The sequence below is a fragment of the Episyrphus balteatus genome, chromosome 4 (assembly GCF_945859705.1).
Source record: "Episyrphus balteatus chromosome 4, idEpiBalt1.1, whole genome shotgun sequence".
Lineage (NCBI taxonomy): Eukaryota > Metazoa > Arthropoda > Insecta > Diptera > Syrphidae > Episyrphus > Episyrphus balteatus.
Genome location: NC_079137.1, coordinates 2,657,495 through 2,684,409, shown reverse-complemented (window position 1 = coordinate 2,684,409; position 26,915 = coordinate 2,657,495). Strand labels below are relative to the sequence as shown.

At 31.9% G+C, this 26,915-nt stretch overlaps 1 protein-coding gene across 1 annotated transcript in view; it reads right to left on the bottom strand.

Annotated features, from left to right (window-relative positions):
- Nucleotides 1–26,915, bottom strand: part of LOC129917994 (zinc finger protein 546) — an 88,378-nt gene that overhangs the window by 39,308 nt on the left and 22,155 nt on the right. The window contains exon 2 of the mRNA XM_055998275.1: nucleotides 579–1,802. Coding sequence (XP_055854250.1) covers nucleotides 579–1,775 — 1,197 coding nt within the window. The 5' untranslated portion in view covers nucleotides 1,776–1,802. The remainder of the gene's footprint in view (nucleotides 1–578; nucleotides 1,803–26,915) is intronic.

Genomic DNA, 26,915 nt, shown 5'->3' with positions numbered 1-26,915 from the left:
ATGTGGAATGTAGTTTTGAAAATTTTGGGAAACAATAATTTCTTATAATATGTAATTTTTACTTAAATTGACTTCCCATTAAATAGAAAGATATAGTTTGTGGAACGTATTCGTTTTTCATTTAATTTTAACATTTAGATTTAAAAATTAAAAAAAAAATTTTTCTGGATGACTTAAACTCAATACAGTTTATAATATATAAAAGTTTAGGGTTTTCATGTCGCCACCAATACGTTCCACACATAATATTTTGGAATATTACTTATTTTTTTAGTGTGGAACGTATTAATTTTTCGAAAATCAATATAACTTATTAAGACAAAAGAGCGTTTTAGCCCTGTTTCTGAACTCACTGTTAAATCGTTGTGAAATAAAAAAAGCGAATACGTTCCACAATAATATAGATACTTTTTATAAAATTATTTTTTGTGAGAAGGGTTCCACTTTCCACTGCCGTTGATATTTTCAATTTCTGATCATTCGAACGATTTGAAGCAAAAACGATCGGACCAAAAAACTTGTGGAACGTAATTTTTTTCATTTCAAGATACATTTTATGAGTTAAATAAATCACTTACCTCATCTTTGTAATCGAGTTTTTCATATTTCATTCCTGGCACCCATTTGCCTTTGGTGTGCTCAATTGGAGGATTTACATTGTGGACATCTTCCCAAGCTTCTGTCTCATCCCATTCAGTAACAACTTCAGCTGGAACAATTTTTGAAGTTGTTCGTTCTTCAGGTTTCCATTTGCCACTAGTTGAAGGTTCATCTTCAGGTTTCCACTTGCCTCCAGTGGAAGGAGCTTGAATAACTGGTGACTCATCGTCCTCAGCTGAGGGTTTCCATTTTCCACCACTTGGAAGTGGTTCTGGTATTTTCAGTGTTTTTGAACTTTCAGGTTTCCATTTTCCACCGCTTTGTGGAACCTCATATTTTGATGGATTATCTTTTTTATACGAAAGTTTTGGACGGCTCGGAAAGGTTTCTGGTTCCAAGTACTTTTTGGCTACATACTTATTGTGCCATTTACCACCAGAAGAACTCGGAACTGCATGGCTTTGATGATGACTTTTTCCTTTCCATTTCCCACCACTTCTTAGTGGTGGCTGACTCCCAGGTTTCCATTTTCCCCCACAATATGGAGTTGGAACATAATCTTGATCATCATCATCGTCATCTTCATCAAACTCATCAATATCTTCATCATCATCATCACTTTGTTCAGGCTCTGGAGATCCATGACCAAATGCAATCGGTTGAAATATTGGTTCATATTTTTTCGTCTCTCCAATATCCCTTACAACCTTCATCAAACTATCGGAATTATTTTGTTCCTCATCTTGCCAATCATCGCCGTCGGCCTCATCTCTTCCAGAATTTACAACTTTTCTAACAGAAATCTGCTGAATAGAACTTGCCTTTCCAGCATTTCCTACTCCTCCTCCACTACTAGCTTGAACACTTTGAAGTTGCAACGATGAGAAGAAAACATCTGCACCCAATTCATAGGGCAAGTCATAAGGGTCATTTAGAGTTTTTGACGATTTCCCACCAACAGCTTCCTCTGCGGTCTTTACATAGCCCGAAGGTCCTGGATATTCAAAACCTACTCCATAGCCATCGGTAACAATGGTGGCTCCAGTTCGTGTCCCTTGGATCTTGCCGCCAACACAATTCGTTTTGCGATGCTGGACGTAATTATCGAGGCCGACAATTGTGGCACTACATTTGATGCACAAGTGTGTATCATCGAGGTCCTCTTCGACGAGCATTATAATTTAGTATACAATACCGTTTTCCTAGAAAGAGAGAAAGACCAATTAAAAACATCCTGCTTATGGGTTTTTTCGCCTCTTAATCATTTATCTACCCTAAGTCTCTACCTACAAGCCTTATACAAGCACATTAAGTCCTTATCGTGCTGTCGTTGTTGTCATAACCAAACCAAAAAAAAAAGAGATTCTCTCGAATGCTAATATCCTTGCAATGAGAATGATGGAAGGATGAGCGCGCATTTTTCTGTCGCTTTGATATAGACATATGTTAATAGTAGCTTTAGGTTGTATTATATGCGAGCCACTCGGTAAACGGGGGAGCATCCCAGAGAGATTGAAAAGCTGGTTTTTAGGGACGACTCGACTTCTCCAGAGAAAATTAAACCATTATTCGCATTTGTCACCCTTTTTGGTCGTTCTTAACATTTACGATTAGTTATACCACGAAAGTATAGTCAAGGGATGATGCTTAAGAATGAGCGACTGGTTAAAAAGCAAAAATATAACAAAGAAAAAAAACTGCACAAAAACCATTAAGGACGAGTTATCACCCAATTTACTGCTACCGCACAAGCCAGTTTTGTGACAACAATTTTAAGGGCTTATTGTTTTTGTTTCTGTTGTTTTTTCTAACAAAGTCAATCTTCTCTATAAAGCATTTGGAGACACTGACTGGCAAAAATACATGAGAGCAAATACATATAGAAGAGGGTGATTTCTAGATGATGATGATGATGGCTATTCACTTATTATCAGTGAGTAAAAAAAAAAACAGGAACGTTTTCCTTCCTTTTTGTGGTTTTGTCCTTTAAATACAACAGATGGATTTTATTTGACAATAAGGCAAATCTTGAGTAAAGTTGTATATAAGTACAAGTTAAACAACTATAAAATGTGGTTTAAGGAATTAGTCAAGAACCCTACAAGATTAGATTTCGAAAGGAAATGAGCTTTTCTAAAGGAAATGAGATATCCAAAATTTGGATAGATTTTATAACTACTCATCTCATCTTCAATCTTTTACCACCTCCCATGTTCTTAAATTACGTCTCGATCGTTTAAAATAAGGTTTTCTTATGGCCCGTTGATTTTCTTTCCCTTGAAGCTTAAATAAATAGTTCTCTCTTAAGGCGGTATTACATTGACATATTTCTGGCATGGAAATGTAATGCTATCTTCGTAGACAAAACTTCATAGTAAAAAAAAGTCTTACCTGAAACGCTTTTGGCTTCGGTGTCATTTTTACTTGCGATATAGGTACTATAGGTATAACAAGTTATGCATTCGTACAAAAAAAAAGTTGAGATAACAATTTTCCATGCTGATAGAGAATGCGAAAAAAGGTGGTCCCGGAAGTCCGTCTGTCAGTCTATCTGTATAAGGAGTTACAGCCTAAACGGATGGACTGATCGACATCAAACTTGGAATGTGGCATTTTTTGGAAACTCTCCAGAGGGGTTTTTGGAATTAATTTTTTTTGAACCAAAAATAACCTGTCATAGGTATACTAATTTCGGAAAAGTTCAACTTTCTCGAAAACGGCTCCAACGATTTTGTTAAAAAAAATTCAAATGTTAGTTTTTAGACAAGGTCTATCTTCTGATGAAAAAAATTGTTTTCGAAAATCATTATTAACGGTATCTGCCATATAACCGTTTTTTTTATTTTTCTTCAAATCTGATTTTCTGCCAAACTACTAATTTGATTTAAACGAAACTTTTAATAAAAAAGCATTCATATAATTTTAATATAAGCAAAAAAATTAATTTTGAAAAAATAATTTTTGGATTTAAAAAAAAAAATTGAATTTTTTTTTTGAAAAATCAAATTTTCGAAAACAAATGGAAACAACTTCGTTCTTCTTCTTCAAAAAAAAAAATTAATGAAATTGAGCTTCAAAAAGTATGCAGCTTAGTTTTTTGAATTAAGGTGCATTTAAAAAAAAAATAAATTCAAAATCGTTGGAGCCGTTTTTTAAGAAACGAATTTTTTATAAAAAAAAATTTTTTATTTAAAAATAAAGTTGGTAAGTATGCCATTTTGTAGTAACTACTTATCAGGACATAAGGCCAAAACTTCAAAAAAATTCAATGTCACGTTTTCAGAAATGTGATTTTCAAAAAAAAAAAAAAAAAAAAAATACAAAATTTATTTTTTTTTTCAAAATTTTGTTTCTGAATTATTATTCCTAATACTTGCTAGTGTGAGTCACACTCTTTGATAGCTCATTGCATACAATTTTTTGTATCAAATTTCAAACGAAGAAGTACTTAATTCTTTCCGATAAACCAACCATAATCATATAAACCTGCAGAAATGCATTGGTGCCTACGTTTTTGTCAGCAGGTGATTCAAACATCGCACTTAGTTTAAGATCATCAAATAAATTTCATTAAGAAATTCATCCAAAGTAGGATGGAAGTGGTGTATCAGTTTCCTGGTCCTTTTCTTGATTTCATTTAATTTTCCTCTATCCTCTGCATCCATTTCTATTATACAAAATTTATGAGAATTTCTGTTAAATGAACTAAATAACTTGCTTAATAAAGATGCGTCAGGCAATTCTGTGTTGCATATGAGCAACACAACATCAGAATCATCATCATTGGAAGACCTTGATTAAGTTGAAATTATGACTGATAAGATGAAGTGGCTCTTAGGTGCTATCTCTTCTCATGCAATTATAATCATAATAGTGTAGGTAGAAATAGATGATCATGTGAGAGGATCTTATTGGAAGACTGAATGTGGGTTGAGCGCTAATATGGAAAACAAAAAAGAAACTAATTGAGTTGCCTTATGTTAGTAGTTATGTCAATGAATATTTATTATTGATTATTGGGATATATAAAAAATTAAAACATTTTTGATTCTTTCTTTATTAAAGTACAAGTTGAGATTATTGTGTGAATCGATGGTTAAAAAATCCGATTAAAAAGATTTAAATATCTTCTTTGAACTTAAAAGATTAGAAATAAACGGACTTGAAAGATTTCCTCTGAAGACAGATTTAAATTTACCACACTGCAATTCTTTAGAAAATAAAATGCACGACTGGGTCGCACGTACTTGCTCTTGTAGTTCACAGTATCTTTATCTTAAATATCTATTGCAAATTTAAGATTTTGTTTAGTGTCGAGAAAAAAAAAAATCGAAAGTTTAAGAATTAAATTAAAAAATTTTTTTTTAAATGTTTTTAAAAATATAATTTTAATTATACAGGGTGTCCCAAAAGTAATGGATCAAACGAAATATGGTGATAGGCCAACTTAAGGGCTCTCAGAATTTGGTAACTTGTTCATCCCAAATCTTTACGGTTTTCGATTTAATGCAGTTTTTGTGAAATTTCGAAAAATCCCGACTTTGCAACAGTATTTTGCTTCCTCCGCTCATAATTGATTTTTGTTTTTTACAATTCTTTCACTATAACATTGCCTAATAATAAGAAATAATTAATTAATCAAAATATTTTTTATTTCATACGCCATTTTGCTGCAAATTAATTAACAGTTCCATGTTTTATAAAAACTCAATTTCTTTCTTTTATTTCAGAGCAACACCCTGAAAAAAATTTGTATGGTGTGGTACTGGTTTTTTATTGTGAAAACTTGCCGTGTTATTGCAGTTTTCAAAAATGTATAAAAATTTCCAAAGTTGAAATTAGAACGAAAGATATTTTAATTTGAATGCGAAAAAAACAGACGTTTTCAGAGCAAAATAACAAACAAAAATCGAGACTTTTATTCAAAAAGAAAACAAACAAACAACATTCGAGAAAATGTGTTTATTTTTCTTTGTTATTTTTCTCTTAAAAGCCCTGTTTTGTTGCTTTTAAATTGTAATATCTTCAGTTCTAACTTCAACTTTGGAAACTTTTGTACTTTTTTGAAAACTGCAATAACACGACAAGTTTTCAAAATAATAAACCATTGTCCTTACCATACAAAATTTTTTCAGGGTGTTGCTCTGAAATAAAAGAAAGAAATTGAGTTTTTATAAAACATGGAACTGTTAATTAATTTGCAGCAAAATGGCATATGAAATAAAAAATATTTTTATTAATTAATTATTTCTTATTATTAGACAATGTTTTAGTGAAAGAATTGTAAAAAACAAAAATCAATTATAAGCGGAGGAAGCAAAATACTGTTGCAAAGTCGGGATTTTTCGAAATTTCACAAAAACTGCATTAAATCGAAAACCTCAAAGATTTGGGATAAACAAGTTACCAAATTCTGAGAGCCCTTAATTTGGCCTATCACCATATTTCGTTTTATCCATTACTTTTGGGACACCCTGTATACTTCAAAATGATGTCTTTAAATTTTTAATAAAATTGACTTTTGCTTTGATGAAATATATAAACTTAAAAAATATGTCAATTTTTGAAAAATGGCAACGCCATATTTCCGTTCTCCGCATTTTTTTGAGAAAAACTAAAAACGCAGTTTTGTTAAAATCAATAAGTCTATTACGTATACCAAATTTAATAAAAATCGTTAGAGCCGTTTTCGAGAAAATTGAAATACCTCGAAAACGTTATATGGGAGATATGCGTTAAAAAGGAGATATTAAAAAAAATAAAAAAAAACGGGTCTAGGGAATAACTTAAAAAGCATCTGTACCAAGATTCAAGCAAATCCATCCATCCGTTTAGGCTCTAGCTCGATGTATAGATGGACGCACAGACGCACGGACGCACAGACCAACGGACGGAATGACGAAAACCACTTTTTAGGTATTCTCCATCATCGTAATGTTGGTTTTTATTAAAACCTCAAATTTTTTTTTCTACACGAAACCAATACTTGCCCTATAGAGCAAGTAAAAATTATTTGTTTAACGATAAAGGTAAAATTGAACTTTTCAAAGTCAGTCTTTATTCGAGTTTTGTATTCAATATAATTTTCTGCAAGTTTCTCCTTAAAGCCAGGCAAACACTAAGGCCGTGTGTGAATTGCGTTAAATAGTTAACACCGTTTAAAATTTTTGACACTATTGAGGTGAATATTTATTGGGGTCTGGGACCTGGTTAAATTTGAGTTAAATTTTTTTTGCAGATGGTTTTTTGTTTTTTTTTTTTTATTGAAAAGAAGTATCATGGTAGAAAAAAGGCAGAACACATTTTAAACAATAATCCATACAGCTGAAATTTTTTTCATTAACCTCAATAGTGTCAAAAATTGTACACGGTGTTAACTATCTAATTCACACACGGCCTAACTAACTAACAAAACTTTTAATCACAGGGCCGCCCTTAACAGAACATAATTTAGAAATTAGTTATAAACTTATAACGAATTTCTCCGAAGGTCCACTCAATCAATGACATTTTAAAAAATGGTTATGGGTACCTTACCTACCTTCATAAACATAATCTACAACTTGTTTAAGTAGGTAATTGTCTTTTGTCTATCTTAATAGTTATTTATTGCACTTAATAACTCTTAATCATATTGACATAAAAATATTAACAATTTTTATGATACCCATAAAAAAGAATAAAATAAAGGCCCATACATACACGACAATAATTACGAGAGAAAGAAAAAAAAAAGACAGCAGGAAACCTAGTTGAAAATTTCTTCTAATTCCCACACCTCACTGAACATGTTTTTTTAGGTTAGAGATCTACCTGGCTATATCTCTCTTGTTTGATTGAGAGATAAGCGTTAGTGGCAGCAGGTTCTATATTTTTTTTTCTTCAAAAAAATATTTTAATTTTTTTCCATCCACATGTCAATGTCAGAATAACAAAACAGAAAAAAAAAATAATCTACACAAATACAAATAAAGAAAATATATCTACCTACATAGAACAATATTTGACAGGCAGCCATTTTTATAATTCAATTTTTTTTCTGTCTCTATTTAATTTCTCGATTTTGCTATTATTTTTATATTTCTCGTTTACTGTGTATTCCATCATTGATAGGATATCTAAAACTGTCACTCAAATAACTGACACAATCCGCCGCCGCCATCATTGGAAAACTGTCAATTCCATCCAATGTTACAATTTGAAGGGATAAAATAGAAATTAATCATTCTTTATGTTTTTATGTGTATGGGTTTCATTGTTTTCACAGGAAAATGGGGGAAATGGAAAATGAAATGACAGAAAATGGTTGAATTGTATTATATCTTTTCCTTTTTTCGTATTCGTACATAAATCCTTCATCCCCATTCTCTATAGTCAGTCGTTTGTTCAGTTGTGTGAAACAATTGAATAATGTCAGTCAAATGGAAGAAAACTTTGTTAAGATGAAGAAAAACAGAGACATTTTACTTTCTTTCTTTTTGTGAGAAAGAAGGATAATGTTATCGACTTGATGAATTATTGGAAAGAAAAAGAAAGTAATAAAATTAAGGGATGCGGGCAAAAATTTTATATTATTTTTGTTTTTCGAAAAAGGCGATAAGATTTTTGAAGTTAAAAATATTTATGTAAAAAAATCTGTAGGTACATTGAAATTTCCGTTGTTAATATCAAGTTAATAAAACTCGGATTTTTAATTATCGTTAAAAGGCCTTTTATATGTGCTTCAAACACTAACAGTGGTATTACATCCTGCGAGGATAAGACCCAAAGCCTTTCCAGACTACTTTTTGACCCATTTTCACAAAATCCACCCTAGATTTTCTCACTTATCTGTTCAGCGAGCCTAATAGTATCAGGAAAATGCTAGGTTCAACGAAAACAATCCAGGGAGTTAATTCTGTTAAAGTTCAAGACATTATTCATAGATCCAGTTAAAAAAAGTCAGGAAGGACAACAACCACAAAAAACGTTTCTGCAACATCAGCACAATATTAAAAGGACTTCGACTTCAATGTCTTAAAACTTTCTCCAGCGAAAATAATCAGTTCTTTACATGCAGCTTTACCAGCATGCAGCAATGAATAATTCACAAGTTCTACCAACTTTTATTTTTCAATATTCTTATGAAAATATTTTCAACTTTCTAGTTTCTATATTCCAGATCTATTGTCAACTGCCAATCAGCAAACACGAGTAAAATCATAAAAGCTGGAGTTCCACAAGGATCCAAACTAGGGCCATTTCTGTTTTATTTATTTATTTATTCTGCGAACGCGGAAAGTCACAGGTTTGTAGATGATTAACTGACATAGGGTGATATGCATAAAAACGTAGTACTTACTTAAAGTAAAACATGAAAGTAAATACTATAAATTCTAGTAAAAGGTAAAATTCATAGTATATACTTAATTTCGTATGCATAAAAAAAAGTACCTGCTAGCAGGCAAATACTTTTAGTATATACTGAATTCATCCAAGTAAATACTAGAATTCACCCAAAAATTATAGTAAATACTTTTTTTTAGATTATTTGTATTCGTTTGGTGTTTACAAATAAATTGTTTTGGAAGTTTTACGGTTTAATCCATTATAAATTTACTGTTTCTAAATTTTAGTTTGTGAACATCTGTTCGTGCTATTTTGTGAGTCAAAAGTAAATCAGCAGTAGAGATGAGTAGCAATACGAAAGGTTTGTCAATAAGCCAAATGCACTTAGCTTTTGTGCGAATTTTAAAAGTGCTTAATGTACTTATGAGTAAGCTTATATGAGCACAGCAACCCTCTATTAAAAAAGCTAAGGCGGAGGCTATAAAAATATTTATTAATGAATACAAATCTGAAACTGGGGCGACACTAAACGAAGAACCACACGAACCAAAGTAATTTTTGAAGGTTTTTTGAGTGAACTCGAATCTGAAGTCAGAAAAAATTGATTTGCCTCCGTTTTTGAAATATTACCGTTAGGTATAAAATGACCAAAAACGTAATTTTGGCCGTTTTTAATGCTATACTTTTATGTGAGGTAATTTATTACAAACAAATTTCTAACGGTTCTATATTTTTTTTTCCAAAAACTGTTTAAATCTTTCCGATATCTTTTTTATTGCCCGAGATTTCTTAAGTTTAAGTTAATTAGTAAAAAACAAACTTAACTTTATTTAAAGTTTAAGGGCGAAATTCATAGTTGTTACTCAAGTTAAGATTTTTCTCAAGTTGAGCATTGACTTGAGAAAATATTTTTCTCAATCAAACTCACAATTAAATTTGACTGATTTGATTAAACTGTCATCTAAAATAAATATTTTTTTAATTATTCGCTATCATTTTTTTTCCTTTAATGTTACATCGTTAAATCGCGTCAAACACAAAATCAAATCGATACCGAATTTAAAAAAAAATACATTTTTAGATGAGAGTTTACGTAAATTAGTCAAATTTCTTTGTGAGTTTGATTGAGAAAAATATTTTCTCAAGTCAATGCTCAAGTTGAAAAAAATCTTAACTTGAGTAACGACTATGAATTCCGCTCTAAGTCACTGATCAACAAGATTTTTGCCAAAATATACTTTTCTGAAGGTTTTTGGTGTGCTGAGGTTGAATCCGAAATCAGGAAAATTCTATTAGCATCCGTTTTTGAAATATATACATATACTACCGTTATACAAAAAAAAACATTTTTATAACGGTAATATTTCAAGAACGGAGGATAATAGAATTTTTCAGGTTTCGGATTCGACCTCAGTACCCCAAAAACCTTCAGAAAGGTATATTTTAGTTATTGTGGCAAAAAAAAAGAAAATTTTGGTTGACCAGTGCTGTCTTTGAGCTAAAGATTTATTTCATCTTAAGATATCGCGGGTAATCAAACAGATATCGGAAATATTTAACGAGGTTTTTAAAGAAGGAAGCTCTTCTTCTTTGTTTGTAATGAATTACCTCTTGTGGCAAAAACCTTGCTGATCAGTATTTTTATTTTACTGGAAATTACTTATTAATAAAGTGTTCACTTAACCAATCCACATTTTCCCTTTCAAAACGATAAAGTTGTTTATAATTTGATTCAAAACCCGGTCTTCGATTTTTATAGACTTTTTGGGAATTTAATATCTACGTACAAATTCTGCCATTTGGAAAAAAAAAATTAACAACCCTATTTTAATTAATATCAAGAACCGATTGCCTCAAATGTGACTTAATACTGCTATTCATTATTTCCACGGCTTCATATACGGTGTTAAAATAAAAAAAGTATATGCTATGAGATTTACAAGTTGGTATTTTGTAACCTTGAAAAAATCTAGTAATTCCTAAAGTAAAAAATTACTTACTAGTTTTTATGCATACGGAATAAAGTATTTACTGAAAAAGTTCATCCAAAAAAGTTGTTACTATGATTGATAGTAAATACTTAATTTTCAGCATTTACTTGATTTTTATGCATATCAAAAATAGTATATACTTGAAAACTCTCTAGTAAAAGCATTTACTTTTTTTTATGCATATCACCCATAATCTCAGTCTATTTCCCCCAAAACAAGCTGCAAAAAGAGTCGAAAGCCACTGACAAGTTCGTGATGGAGTAAAAGTCTATTTAAACTACCTACATAAAAAAATGTTTTGGTTTCTCGGTGGAATTCTCAATAATAACTGTCCAACTTGTTCCAAAAGATTATCTAAACAGTATATTCATCTTCATTTGCGAGCAAGTTAATCAGTCCCATCATCTACAACAAAGGTGCGTGGGCACATGCTGCCCAGAAAGAGAGAGAGTGTCCAATGATACTTATGATCACCACCGTCACATCTGATGGTAGACACAAAAAACAATTTCCGGAACAACTTAATCCTCTCAATAATGCATCCATCTTCTAATTTATAAAAAGTTTGACAATTGTCGCCATTATACCATGCAGCATCAGCAGCAGCGTGCCAAGCACCAACCAGCAAACGTCGTTGGTGTTGTTTGTCGAAAGGCACGTGGGCATGAATACAACACATATCTACTCCAAATGGAAGCACATCCTGCATCATGTGTATGTTGTTTAAGAGGAGTCACCATCATAACCACATATTTGAGCTCCACAAAACCAGAAAACGGTCCATCGCATCGGTCGTCTCATCATCAACATTGTTGTCGCCCAAATCACTCGCACAGTTAAACATGAAAATTAGATGATATACGATCGAGATGTTAACAAATCTTCTGATTTTTTTCTGTCTCTCTTAATCCAAAAAAAAACCAAAAAAAAACGAAATGAAACAAACCAAAATTATTCAAATTATAGTTGATTTTGGGATTCGACGAGAAATGGGGTTCAATCCCCAGAAGAAGAAGAAACCCTGTTGCGTGGTCCAGTCTCCAGTCTCTCCGCCATCGCCAGTCGTCGCTCGTCGACATCAGACAGAGAGACTTCTTCTTTATGGGCTTTTGTCATCCGTAAATCATGTGTTTAAGCGTATTTTTATGTGTCAACTGATTAATTCGATGATGTGGCCATAAAAATGTTCTTCCCTATTTCTTCCCCCTCTTTCCCTCATCACAAAAAAATGGAGACAACACAAATAAGTGGCTGGTTTGGTCAATGATGGTGATGGTCATTTGAATTTTGAATTCTCAAACTGAGAGTATTCTATAAAACCTACGCAAAAGTCCCATCAGTATGCTTCTGGGGAAAGAAGAGTGACGGACGTGGATGATGGGGCAGCGCAGCGGCGCGGCGGCTTGTCGCAACTCAAAAGCGAGGGCGATTATCATAAAATATTGAATTAGGAATGTGTGTATTGCTTGCTGTTGCTGCGAATGGACATGACATGATACATGGCATAGAAGAGTCATCCCCCATTATGCCGCATCATCTCCATCAGGATGATATGTTCGGAGCCAATCGAAGACGAATAAAATCTGGAGACAATAAATGACGGCTATGACGGCAACGACACCGCGACATATCCAAAAGATGAAGAGTTTTATGGATGTTTTTTTCAATTCGAATCCGGTTCGGTAACGGCTTTGGGATTTTATATTGATTTTAAACAGCCATTATTTGTCGCTCCTCTTTCTCTTCGATTTTCTTCCTTGTTGTCAATTTTTTCTGTCATTTTGGGAACTCATTTTTAGGATTTTATAACTTTTTGATTTGATTTTGAAAATTCTACTCGAATTATCGCCGGATGGGGAATAAAATTAATGAATTATCACGCACACATTTTGTCGCGTCTACAACACAGATGATCGTAAAATGGTTTAAAAGCGAGACAATTTATCAGATATCAGAATGACAGAGAGAGTGAGAAAAAGGTCAAAGGAGAGAGAGGGAAAAAAAAAGACTTTTTAATACAATATTGATGAAATAAGCCTATTTTATTGAGCAATAAATTGTAACAATGAGATCTCTCGAGAAAGAGGGACAAATCGCTGTTTTTATTTGAGTTATAAAAATTTTACATCCAGTTTATTGGGATCTTATGATGGTTTTTTTTTTTTTTTTTGGAGACTGAAGGTTGATTTAATTTTTTTTATACATATTAAGAGCGGCTGGTTGTATTGACCAGCCAGCTGTCAAAGTGCTTGTCAAGAATTTTATGATGACTGTCAGTTGGCCTTTTTGATGACATCCATTTCGGTCTATTAGTCAACAGTTTTTTTTTTTTGATGACTCAAATTTTTTGGTAGAAAGTAGCCGCAAAGATGTTTCTTGGAAGTATTATGTAGATATTACTACTTAAGGTTTAAACCGATATAGCAGCAGAAATTTTTATTTTTTTAAGTGAAAACTTCTCACTTTATTTGTAGGCATTGTTAAAATATGATTGAAGCATCATATAAAAGGTGAAATAATAAGCTTTCAGATGATATACAATTTATTATAGGTTATGATTTAAAAAAATGGATTTAATGGTGTAAGAAGAGATAAAAGATTGATTTTTTTGCTTTTTTTTTGATGAAAACTGGTTGGGTTCAAAAAATTCTAGCTCTTTTTGTAGATGTTGCATAGAAATGGGCGATATAAATATTTTGAGCTGAAAATATAAGCTTTCAGATGATATAAAATGTATTATAAGTTGTCATAAAAAATGGATTTAATGGTGTTAGAAGAAAAAATGATTTTTTTTTGCTTTTTTCATGAAAAATGATTGTTTAGAATAAATTATTTTTATACTTTTTGCGCATTGTAAAACTTTAAGTATGGCTCTATTCTTTGGGAAAATTTGCAAGCTTTTTAATGGTGTAATGTTTGTTTTTTTTTTTTTTAAAAAAATGATTTTTCAAGGTTTCATTTCTACCACGTGTGAATTCACACATGTTTTTTTTTAATAAATATCAGCTGCTAAATTGCGATGAACTTGAAAACTCTTCAAAAGAACAGCCAGAAAAAGTCAATCCGGATGATAACCTAAAGCTCCAACTTCCTGACCAAAATGAGATCAAGGTTAATCGCAACGTCTAAAAAAACTAAGTCGTACAGTTTTTCAAATTCCGTATCCCAATTTTAGTAAGATTGTCGGCACATATTCAATATATTTATAAATGTTTCTTGTTAAAAACTCATAAAATACACCCTAAAAAGTTAAAAAAAAACAATAAGTACGGAAATAATAATAAAACCCTGAGAAACCCACTTAACTCAATAAGAAATAACATGACGGATGTTGGTGTATTTTTAATGACAAAAAATTATATGTGTATGGTTTATATGTAGCTTCCGTCTTTTGTATATAACAAATGAAACATTACGAGTCGCACGACCACGACACAGCGCGTTCAACCATAACACCCTCATACAACTATAAAAGGGTTATACTGCATTTATATGAGGGTTATAAAATGTCTTTCTTTTTTTTATTAATTAGCTGGGTTATAAAGTATTTGTAAAATATAACTCTACTATAAAAACGATCTTTTTTTTAAACATGTTTTTAATGTGTCCATAATACATATAATTTGGCCATTATGTATACTCACTAGTTCATCAATTATATTAACAATTAAATGGACATCAAATGTTTTACAAAAGAAACTATACAAAAACAAAGTTTATAGCTGAATAAAGGCTCTGGAACGGGGACAGATTAAGATGAAGTGTAAAAAAAAGGCGCTGGGGCTAATGCGGTTTAGTGAAAACTATGGTAAGAGCAGTACAGGACCGAAAACAAAAAGAATATTCCGAAAAATTTCTGTTGAATTATGAAACTCAAGGAATTTTTACTGGTTTTCAATCAAAACCCTTTAAAAAAATGGTAAATTGTCAACTTTGGATGCAGATATCTCTGGAACCAAGGCTCGAAATTATTTAGGGTTTTCAAATATTTATTCCAAATTGAAAGACCTTTCAAATAATGGCTATTTAATGAAAAAAAATTTGGATTTTGGAAACAAAAAATTTCGGGGAAATTGTTAGGTATTCAGAAATATCGAGAAAACCTATTTACTGATTCTTCATTCTTCAAGTATAATGTTTTCAAAATCTATTAAAGGGTGAAAACCAAGAGTTTTTAAGAGGGCTGTTAACTTTAACATTTTTACAATTATAATATTTTTTGCTTAATTTTTACGGAACACCTCTAATCTCTGAAATCCAAAAGTTTTTGGGTAGAAATTGCCACTTTAAATCGAGAATGAGGAAACAAACCTATCTTTGGATTCAGATATTTTCGAAATCTGAGCCCGAAAATAATCGGGGTTTATACAGATATCAATTTAAAATGTAAAGATCTTTCCAATGATAAATCATTTTAAAAAATTAATTAAACTGTACCAAAAACTAAAACAATTGGAAACTCGGGACTTCTTTAAAACTTAATCTTTGAAGTTAGTTTTATAAGGATCCTACTAAGATTATCAGAAATAGCGGCCCTGTCCAGATGTGACTATATCAAATAAAAGGACATTTCTTGAATACCTACCTACTTCCTACTAGTAATAAAAAATTGTCTCAAAATTTATGACCTAACATCGTAAATTTTTGACATTTACTGCAAATCAATCACATCGACGACCTTCTGTTATACAATAAAAAAAAAAAAAACATTCAATAGAAACAAAAGACCAAAATCCATGTTGCATGCTATACACAACGAGGTCATAAAGTTAAAATACACTTTTGGAGGTCGTAAACAGTTTTAAGGTTTTATTTTTATTTTTTTTTAACGACTCACAAAACTCAACCCTATGGATCAACAGAGAAGAGGGATTGATTGTTTAGAGACAATTAAAATTATCAACTTTGACTTTAGTTAGAGAGTGGTTGTTGGTATATAATCTGTTTGCAGGAGGTCTTCAATCGATATTGTTTTGTTTTGAGTGTTTTGTTGTAGGAATAAACGAAATTTTATAGTTTTATACTTTAACTTCCTGAATTTTGATGAAGGTGAAAAAGTGCAATAAAAACGTAGAATTATTTCATAGCAGACCGCCTTCTTCAATCAAAATATCATAAACACCGTTTTTTTATTTTGATTTAATAATAATAATAATAGTTCATCGTATAATTTTATTGGAACATAAAAACAAGGGATTGATGGAATTTCTTCGAAGAAGGTTTTTTGGAAATCACGAAGAAGTGTTTGGAAGGATTTTTTCCTTTGAACTATTACATAAGTAATCCCCGGATTCCTAGTTAAACATTGCAATACATACTGTTATGATAAAAAAAAATAAACCAAAAACATATTTGCTTGAAAAATGCCTGCATTTGATATTAGGGAATATCGAAGAAGTGTCAGAAAAGATATTAAACGAAAGGTATTTTTCCAAAGAACTATTACATACTAATCCCTAAATACTTGTTCACTCAGCGACATCCTGTTTTGTCTTAAGGATCAAGAAATGATGTAACAAAACTTCTTTTACGTAAAAACTTTCTCCTTTTACCTAATTTTGTATTCGTTTCATCACAAAAACTGCAACGAATTCAAAGAACAATTAAAAACAATAGAACATACTTTCTAAAATTGTCACATAAAACGAAAAGTCCTTTATTTTCTCCTCAATGAGCCATATAGCCATGTGTCGTGACGGTTGTTTATTTCTACATCAATTATCAGACCATAAAGTTGCGTATTTAAAGGACATTTTTATGAAGGTGGCCGCCCGTTGTTGTTATCGACAATGAAGCCGCGTCGCGCTATTGTGTCATGGACTCATTGTCACCCCATGAAACAAAACAAACACGGACAAACATTAAGGATACCAACAACAAATAACATAAAATACAAATAAATAAAGAAATAGCTATATAATGTATAGAAAGTCTAGGACAAAAAAAAAAGAACATGCCATTCTCATCGTCATCGGTCCTGTTGGTAATAAATCACTCACTCCTGTGGCAGTTCAATTCTTTTCTTCGTTTTCGTCCTTTCTAGAAGGTATTCCTTCCTCCTTCAGTCTGTCGACTTTTTGATGTACGCATTTCTTATTATTGTGTAAAAATAGGGGTGACATTTTTCTTAGGCAATATTCTGCGGTACTAGACAAGCGCGGGTTTGTTGGAGAGGGCCAAGAACTTGAAAAAATTCTTGATGATTTTTTTGTAGAAGATTTTGCAAGCTACGTGTTTAAAATTTTCACGCAAAAGCTTTTTCTTGAGAGATATAAGGAAAAAAAAGAATTTTGGGGGTTTTGACCCTCTTCCTATTAAAATATACTTTCTGTCTAGTAAATTTTAAGAAAACCTTTATAATTCTAAGAAAAATTGAAATTTACTTGCTTGCTCTGTTACCCTCTCTCACACCTCCGTCCCTGTCTCAATCTTGTCAGTTTGGTGCGAAGATATTTTCGCAAAATCGACAAAGAATTTCTATAAGTTGTTGTTGTTATATTTTCTTCTTCTTCTTCTTACTTTTCTGTCTCGAAGGACTTTAAGGGTATATTTTGACGTCTGCTGATTTGCTACTTTTTGTATTGTGTTTGCTTGATGGTTCTGTTCTCTGGGTTGCCATTTTGTACAACGTTGCTCTAGCTATAGATATCTTTATAGAGATAAGTCTTTTCCATCAAAGCCCGTCACAATGTTGTAATTCAGTATTCAAGGATTTACTGGTTTTTTTTTTTCGTCTTTTAAGGGGGTAAGTTATGGGTAACATATAACAGACATTGTATACATTTTAAGGATAAATGGAGGTTTTTTTTATGTGGGTGGTGGTGTATGTGTATGTTTTTTTGTTTGACGTGCTATATCCGTAAATTATGTTTATGTTATGTACCGACACAGTGCGACGGAAGTTTTTCGGGCCATGTGCTGATGGTTGAGAAAATGCGGATGGATGGATGTTTTTCGTTGAGGAAAGAAAGACAGTATTGGATAAAAGGGGGGTCGTGTGGGTGTGTTTTTTGGTTCATGATGACGACGGTTCTCAAAGAGATAATCACATGAATCATAGTTAATCTCTTCTTTCGGGGATAATAATTTAGAGGGAGTTGGATAAAATGTTGCGGAGAAGTTTTTATTTTTTATTGTTAATTTATTTATATCTTTTTATTTTGTACAAATATACATTACGCAAGAAGGATATTTGTCGAAAATATAAAATGGCTAATAGAATTTCGGTACAACTAGTTTTTCGGTTTTTAACATAATCAGTATAACCTCTGAGATCTGACCAAAAGTAGTATTTTTACGGTTCATTCTTTAAGTGGGTAAAACTAAAAGTTAAACATTTACGGTAAATTAAAAAAGATCGCTTATTGTCGAATACCACGTTTGAAGTGCTATTAACCTTTTATAAAATACCTTTAAAGATTATTCAAAGGGTGTTTTTTTGAAAAATGATGGGCCACCCTAATGCAATTTAATGAAAACTTTGAATTTGGAATAGAAAGCAAGAATAAAGAGTTTTCATTAAAAAAAATTTAGGTAAGAGGGTGTTTTTTTTTTTCAAAGACACAGTAAAATGTGTAATTGATCCAAAAAAGCCAATAATTCGTATAAAACATCTAAGAACTTAAGTATAAACGTTCAATTTGTCATCGAAACAAAAAATAAAATTGATCATTGGCTTTTTGGGACAAATTACAGATCATACTGACTCTTCGAAAAAAACACCCTTTCACCAATTTTTTTTTTATGAAAACTCTTTATTTTTGCTTTCTATCCGAAATTCAAAGTTTTCATCAAATTGCATTAGGGTGGCCTATCATTTTTGTTTTCACTAAAGAAAAAACACCCTTTTAACCATTATATTCTTATAGACACTTTAGATTTTTCAATTTCAAGCAAATCTTTTAAGGCATTAAATAAATCTTTCAAGACCCAAACATAAAAAAATGTATCGCACTCAAAAGGACTCAAACTGAATGTCACATAAATACGGTTTTTGTTTTTTAATAATTTTTTTTCAAACTATCCTGCAATTTAATTGTAATTACCCTAATTCTGGAAAGCCCCAACTTCTTTAGCTTTATAATACAGTACTTAAAATTGATGCACAACAACATCATTCGGTCATCATCAGCTTCAGCCGTCATCATTAGCGACATCACGGCGAGAAACTCAAATTTCATACTCTCCAAACAAGCAAAAGCAACCTAACGATTGATATTTATTTTATGACAATTTTATTAAAATATTTTTATCACTTCTCCATTAAGAAGCCTTTAACAGCGCAGTGCGCCCCCAGTTGCCCCATCATCATTATGCAGTTTGATGAAGCTTTTTCTTTCGTATCCAAATGACTGCTGCAGCTGAGATGTGATCATCACTATGACTTGGATTTGGTATATGTCCCGAATGGTTTTGACAGGTTCAAGGAACCCATCCACAGATTCTTATTCCCGATGATATGTGATCCAAGCTGATACTAATGACAAAGTCTCTCAGGTCTCTTAGGTACCTTATTTATCCCGAGAAGAAAGACACGACTCATGAGGAGACATCATTGAGGTAAATGAAAAGACAGCTTCATTTTGATGGAATTCCATTCGCGGAGGTTTTACGACTTTTTCAAGCTGATCCGTATTTAGACAGACAAAGGTGATTGAGGTTCAAAAAGGGTGGAGTGGCGTAAAAGAGGACAATATTAATGCATTTATTTGTTTTTGAAAAAAATATCGAAAGGAGGCTGCAGTGCAGTTTTATTAAATTAATGAAACCTTTAACATGTTGAGAGATGTAATTTTCTTGCAATAATTTATTTATGACTTTGTGAGTAGTCGCTTTTAGTTTGTATATGGAAAAGATGGAAGTTGGGACATTATATTGATATGGTTCGGTCAGGTGGGGAAGAATTTGATGATGATGATGGTGGATCGTTAAAAATGGATATCATCATCTTTGTCAGGCTTCAGGATTATAAATATAAAAATTGTTGTCATTTAGTGCATCAGCGACTAAATGACGTGAAGTTATCAGATATAAAGGGGAGAGAAAGAAGGGGTGGTTGCTTGCATTGATGGGTTTAATATACAATTTAAAAGTCGTAAAAGTTTTTATTTATTTGCCAAGTGAATTGAGGAAGTTTTACGATAATTTGTTCCGCACAATCATTGTGTTGTATTTTTGTTGTTGGGTATTTAAATTATTTGTTTTGTATTTTTTTTTTCTTTTTATTATGATGTTTTTATATTCTGATGAAATTATATTTTCTGTCGGGATATTTTTGTTTCTCTAAGTGCTAAGTATTTTATATTGAAAAAGTAGTTTATATTTTTACGATTTGACATAAATTTTGTAGTTTCATTAGTTACCTATGCAGCAATTACATGGATTTGAACTGAATAACCCTTTGCTATCTGTTTTATTATTGTTCTTTAAATTCAACTTATTAGCTTAATATTATAAAATATTTATTAAATTTTCTTTACCCTGGAACGTTTTTTTTTTTATTAATCTACCTAAAACTTTCACTACTAAGCCATTTTGGAAGAAAATTCAAGTTTCTTCATTTAATTGTTTCATATATTTTGTTTCAAAAAATGTTGCTTAATCTGGAACACTGCAATGTTGTTTATTTAATAACTTGAATAGAGTCTCAGTTTGAAAAATGAAAAAATTCCAATACATATTAAAAAAAAAAGCGCCACTTTAAAATCTACTAATCTACATTTTTTTTTTAACCCGGAACGCAATTTTTCTATGATCTAAAACGTTCTTTCAGATCGAATCTTTGTATAAAGGTTTTTCCAGAAGTTAATTTTTTTATTTTAAATTAAAAGAATTGCTGTTTTAACTTTCTAATTTTATTTCAAAATCCTGGGGACAATTTTTTACGAGTTATGTACCCTAGCTTCTAAACAAAATTACGTAAAAACACAATCCCCAACAAAAAAAATCCCTTAAACATAATGTAAACAAAATGAGTCGTAAAATTCTGTTTGATTTTGATTAAAAAATAAAATAAAGTAATTTCATAAAGAACCTTCTTTTCGAAAGAAGAAGAGTGTACCTATATTTTTTTTTTTCAGAAATTTTTTTAGCGGAAAAGCTGAAATTTTCTTTCAACTTCAAACACGATTATTATGGTATTGTAGACTTTTGATATTAAACAAAAAAATAATTTCCGATTATTTCCTTTAACCTGGAACGTCATTCAACAAATTGAAAGGTTTTCCTTATTTCTCAATTTGTTAAAGCAATAGTTACCAAATTTAAGATTTTTTAAATAAAATAGTGAAACTAGCTATTTTGATGAATTCATAAAATTTTCTTAACCCTGGAACGTTTTCATATCATTTTAAAACGCTGTTCCCTTAGTTATAGCTTCAACTAGTTATCTCTGAAGTAAATATATCAATAACTTCTTAACAAGCAACTTCAAATCAATTCATGTAACTCATGTCTCAAACTATTTTCCCCTCTCTTCTCATTCAAATGGAATCCCATTCAAAAACAACAACAAAAATAAAACAGTACTATCAGAAAAATTACTTGCAATTAATTAGGTATGCTTATTGAAAAACCTGCCTCAGCAGAAGCACTATATAGATATAAATACCTACTCGTACTCGTACCATCAACATATAACGAACAGACGCACTTCAAAGTGTATTCTTCTCTTCTGGCTTGGCTTGGGCCATCCATCGAAGGCTCTTTTTCTGATTAAGTTGTCCTTAACGTTTGTGTCTGTCTCTGTGGTCTGATGTCCATCCATTTTAACTGCGCTCACGCTTGCATTCGCGCTCTCAACATTCGCGCCAACATTCAGGCGGCTATTTTCAATGCCAATAAATCGTCATCGTCCTGCTGCTTCTTCAACTTGTTGCCCTGGTCTAACTGATGCTACACATATAACTTGAGTGTGCTTGTAGCGTACCTGCTTCAGGATCCATCGTATACCCGCCGTTTGAGACAGAATCAATGCACCGAAATTTATTAATCAAGCCTCACAGAGTCAGTTTATTATATTTATATATAGAAAAGGTAGTTGATCGGAAGAGCAAGCACCAGCAGCAGCATCACAACGAAATGGACGGCACATTCTACTAACCGGCCATAGCCTAGCCAGCAGAAGAGGATGTCATAAAAATTAATGTGGCTTCTTAAAATTAATGATTTTTATCTTGTGGCATTGCTTTGAGAGAGATGGTAAACACCCTCTGTCACATATGGGCGATCTATGTGCCTGCCATAATTTTTGTTTCTTCTTCATTTCTTAACTCCTTTTGGTTAATTTTTCAAAAAATATAAAAAAAAGGATCTCAAAAAGATCCTAAGAGCATAAACAAATAACAATGAGTAATGAGCTATTTCACTGCAATGACTACGACGACCACGACGATGATGATGATGATCCTTTAAAGCAATCTTCTTCCATCAGACGATGGACTGGACATCGCGTTTGGTCATGGTGATCATCATCATCATCGTGATGGTCATCGTTCTTGTTTTTTTCTTCTGATGTTGGTGATCTTGTATACTCGATCGTCCGTGTCGTCGTCGAATGAAATCTCAACATGAAATTGTCCAATAAAATCGTATGACATATCTAGTTGCCCGTTCCCTGACTGGATTTTACTCATTTGTCGTCCATTGATGGCGAATTGAATGATTAACCATGATGAAGGTTGCAGTCCAAGAATATGACAGGAGGGGCTTAAAATAATGTACGCTGACTTATAAAAAATTGCTGATTAGCACGCTATTTGTTAGGTTTACAAAGAAGTCGATTAGAAGCTTTATGTTGTTTTGGAAAATCAAAGATTTTGTTAACAATCAACACTGCTTAGTTAACATCAGCTTTTTAAGATTTGTCTTAGAAAAATGACTTTTGGCATATGGCAATACTTTTTTTTACTACAAAAAAAAAAATCAATTGTTCTAGACTTCTAACAAATTTGCGAATCAGACCAAAACCAGACCATAATCAGCCCTGAACCAAATCACAATCTTACTAGATTCCAACCCGAATCAAACAAAAATAAACAAAAATCAAACCAGACTCGAACTTGACCAATTCCAGATCATACCACGCCAGGATTCGAACCAGACTTAAATCAGATGAGAACAAGAACAGGTCTAGAGCAGATGTGATAGCCAAGGCAAGTCGAATGAAAGCCGGTGCCTTTTCTTTCATATCAGAAACCGAAAACATTATATTTTGTTTTCCTGTGAAAAACTCGTTAGTTTAAAACTGTGGTTTGTTTGACCAAAATTAGTCCAGGATAGCCGAACTTTTATTTTCGATATCCTACCCTTTGTTAATAATCAAAGAAGAAGTTTTATTTTTATTCACTTAAAAAAAAAAAATAGTACGCATATACCACAGTGATCTTTTTTAAATTTATTACTTAGAAAAAGTAAATTCACTGGTGTGGGCACTGGGCCTTAAATGTTTATTATTTGACTTAGAATTCTCACTTGATTGAATGTACTCCATATAACAATCCTGTTAAGAATCTTAAGTTGATTTGTTTTATTTCACCTTAAGAACCACAAAATACAAATATTTTTTAAGTGTAAAAATCATTGACTTTTTTCAAAAATACCAACAAATATAAAATGGTGTGTTAGGTGATTTCTTTTTCAGTACATTAATAGTGCTTTTTACTTGCGATATAGGTACTATAGGGCAAGTTTAGGATTCGTAAAAAAAATCGAACTCGAGATAACAATTTTACATGACATTACGATGATGGAGAATGCCAAAAAAGTGGGTCCGGCAATTCTGTGTGTCTGTCTCTATCTGGAGCTGCAGCCTAAACGAGTGAAGTGATTTTCTTCAAACTTGGTAGTTAGCAGTTTTTGGTGATTCCCTAGAGGGGAAATTGAAATTTTTTTTTTATGACCAAAACTAACGGTACCTGCCATATAACTGAAATAGAAAAGTTAATTTTTTTCAAAAACGGCTCTAACGATTTTGATTAAAATTTTTTTGTGTAGTACTACACTGAGCCAAAAAACAACGTAAAATCAATCTAAACCACTTTGAATCAATGGAAAATCACTACATTTTTAGCCTAAAGTGGAAAATGATTGAATCAAAGTAGCACACTTTAAATCAAAGTTGTTCACACATTAAATCAAAGTTGTTCACACATTAAATCAAAGTTGTTCACACATTAAAAAAATAAAAAAAGTAAAATTGGCATCCGCTGGGGATCGAACCTGCTATACCTGGGTTGACAAGCTTGTGCTTTACCACTGTGCCATCTCACTTATAAAAATTGATGTGACAAACTGTAACTTAAGCATAGGACTACTTTTTAGAAAATTAATGAATATATTATTCACCATTGATTCAATGTAGAACGGATTAAAAATTACTATGCGTTTTTTCTCTGGGTGTACACATAAGAGCCAACTTTTAAAATAAAAAAATATTTTTTGTAACGTTATTAACGGTACCTGTCATAGAACGGTTTTTTTCGTTTCTGAATATCTCGTACAACATTAACCCGATTTTAATGAAAATTTGTATACAAAAGTGTGTAAGTAAAGATAATATTAAAATTCTAGAAAATTTTCAAAAAACTCATTTTTGGTTTTTTAAAAAATATTTCAAAATTTTTTTTTGAAAATCAATTTTTTGAAAACGGATCAATGAAAAATTTTAAACTTTAGTTTTTATGTGTAAATTAATTATCTCTTCAAAATGGCATACCAACTTTTTTTTTTGAAAAATGTTAAAAAAATTTTATAGGTATATACAAAATTATTTTTTTAAAAAACGGCTCCTACAATTTTCGAAATTTTTTTTCTAAAAATACCTTTTTATACAAGAAATAAAATGGCATTTTTATTTTTTTTTAAGATAATTTAAAACGGAGTTTAATTAATTATAAAAACAGATTTAATTTTGTTATACTACTTATGAAATTTCGTCAAAATAACAAATTTTTAATTTCTTGAATAAAAAGCTTTAACATTATAGTTACATTAAGCATAAGAGCAAGTACGTGCGACCCCAGTCGTGCAATTTATTTTTTAATACTTTCTCAACTGACCATTGTAATTTTAACAAATTACATCACATTTTTCCGTTAGCCCACCCTTAGTTCAAAAATTAAGACAGAAAAATCAAAATTTGTTTCTTTTTTTCAGTGTAAAAATTGTTCTTTTACACTTTTTCTCAATTAACCATGTTAACTCCAACAAATTACATCACTTTTTGTATTAGCTCACCTTTAGTTAAAAAAAATTATGACAAACAAAAGCATTTAAAAACCCTAGGCTAACCTTGGGCAATCGAACCAGGCAGGTTTGAATAAAAAATAAGCAGATGAGATAGCCAAGGCAAGTCGGATGAAAGTCGGAAACTTGTGTAAATGTTACTCTAAAGCTTCCTCAAGAACCAGACGAAGCCAATACCTACCATTTCTACCTTTATGTAATAGATTATTTACCTGATGCTCTGAAAAAAAAATTCTCTCACAACCTTGAACGTATCGTTGTCTGCTCGTCGGAAATGACTTCTCAAGAAACATAATTCAATGTCACCATCATCCAATCAATAATTAAATGATAATGGTTGCCGGGACAGGGAGAAATATGGCATCTAATCAGCGACAGATAAAACCTTGTTTTACCGCAGTTCTCCTTGAAGATGGAGATTCGGTATACCTATTCGGATTCATTCAAACAACCCTCTTCTATTGGTACATGACGACCAACTCGACGGACGGACGGGACAGGACGGGACAGTGCAACCATAGTGTGACCCTCATCACAACCGATCACTGTCAGATTTTCAATATCCAATGGTTAATTCCAATGCAATAACCATTTTGTGTTGTTCTTTGTGGCACTCTGATGGACATTACTTGGCAATGTCTTCCCGGTGTTGTGTTGCTGTCGGTGTTGTCTTGAGGAGCGTTAATTTCTTCATTTTCTAGATTTTCTTAGACAGTTTCTATTTGTTTTTCTAACATTTCATTTATCCTTTTAAATGGTCAAGCCAAGAACAGTGTATATCTCTACAAACATAGTGATGGTTTTAGTGAAGTAAAGAAGTGGATTGGATTGAGTTTCGGGAATGGTATTGGGATAGACAACTTCCATTATATACCAAGACTCATCCTAGAAAGAGCTCCAAACAGCATAAGGATGAAGACAAAGTGAGAAATTTATGGCTGTCATTTTCACTGTCTTTCGTCTTTTGTGTTGCTTTGCTTTTTGGGCTTAAAAGAGAGATGCACTGCTGCTAAGCAGGTTGTGTCTTCATATTCAGTTTGACATTTTCTTCTGTGAGTTTTTCTTCTTTCTTCAGAGCGAGTTACATTTTTTACTTTTCTTTCATTTTTTGTTTGTTTTTTTTTTTTTTTTGAAAATGATGAGATAAAAGTTTCTATAAAGGACGAACAAGTTAAAGGTTTTTTCTGGGAGAGAGTGGGTGGAAAAATAAAATATAACAATTTTTCTTGTCTGTTGCAAGAGTTGAAGGCAACTCATTTGGAGAGACATAAGTTTTTGACATAAACTATATTCGAGTAAAGGAGTCAGTTTTTTTTTTAAGCTACTCTGGTAGCAGAACGAAAAGTGTAATCATGGCTGTTTAACTTATTGCACAAAGTCAGAAAGTTTCAATCCAGTTGTCAGTTTAAATGAATGACGTTAAAAAAAGTTATTCGTCGTTTAAATTTAAATTAAGAAGCTTTTAAATTTTTGAATAGATATGCAGCAAGCGGCACAAAGGTCTCCAGAACAAGTGCTTATAGTAATTTTGAAAAATTCTTTAAATTACACGACATGGCGACAAGGTGACATAGCGACATAGCGACTTGGCAACATAGCGACATGGCGACATGGCGAAATAGCGACATAGCGATATGGCGCCATAGCGACATGGCGACATAGCGACAAAGCGATACAGCGACATAGCGAAAAGGCGATATAGCTACATGGCGACATAGCGATATGGTGATATAGCGACATGACGACACGGCG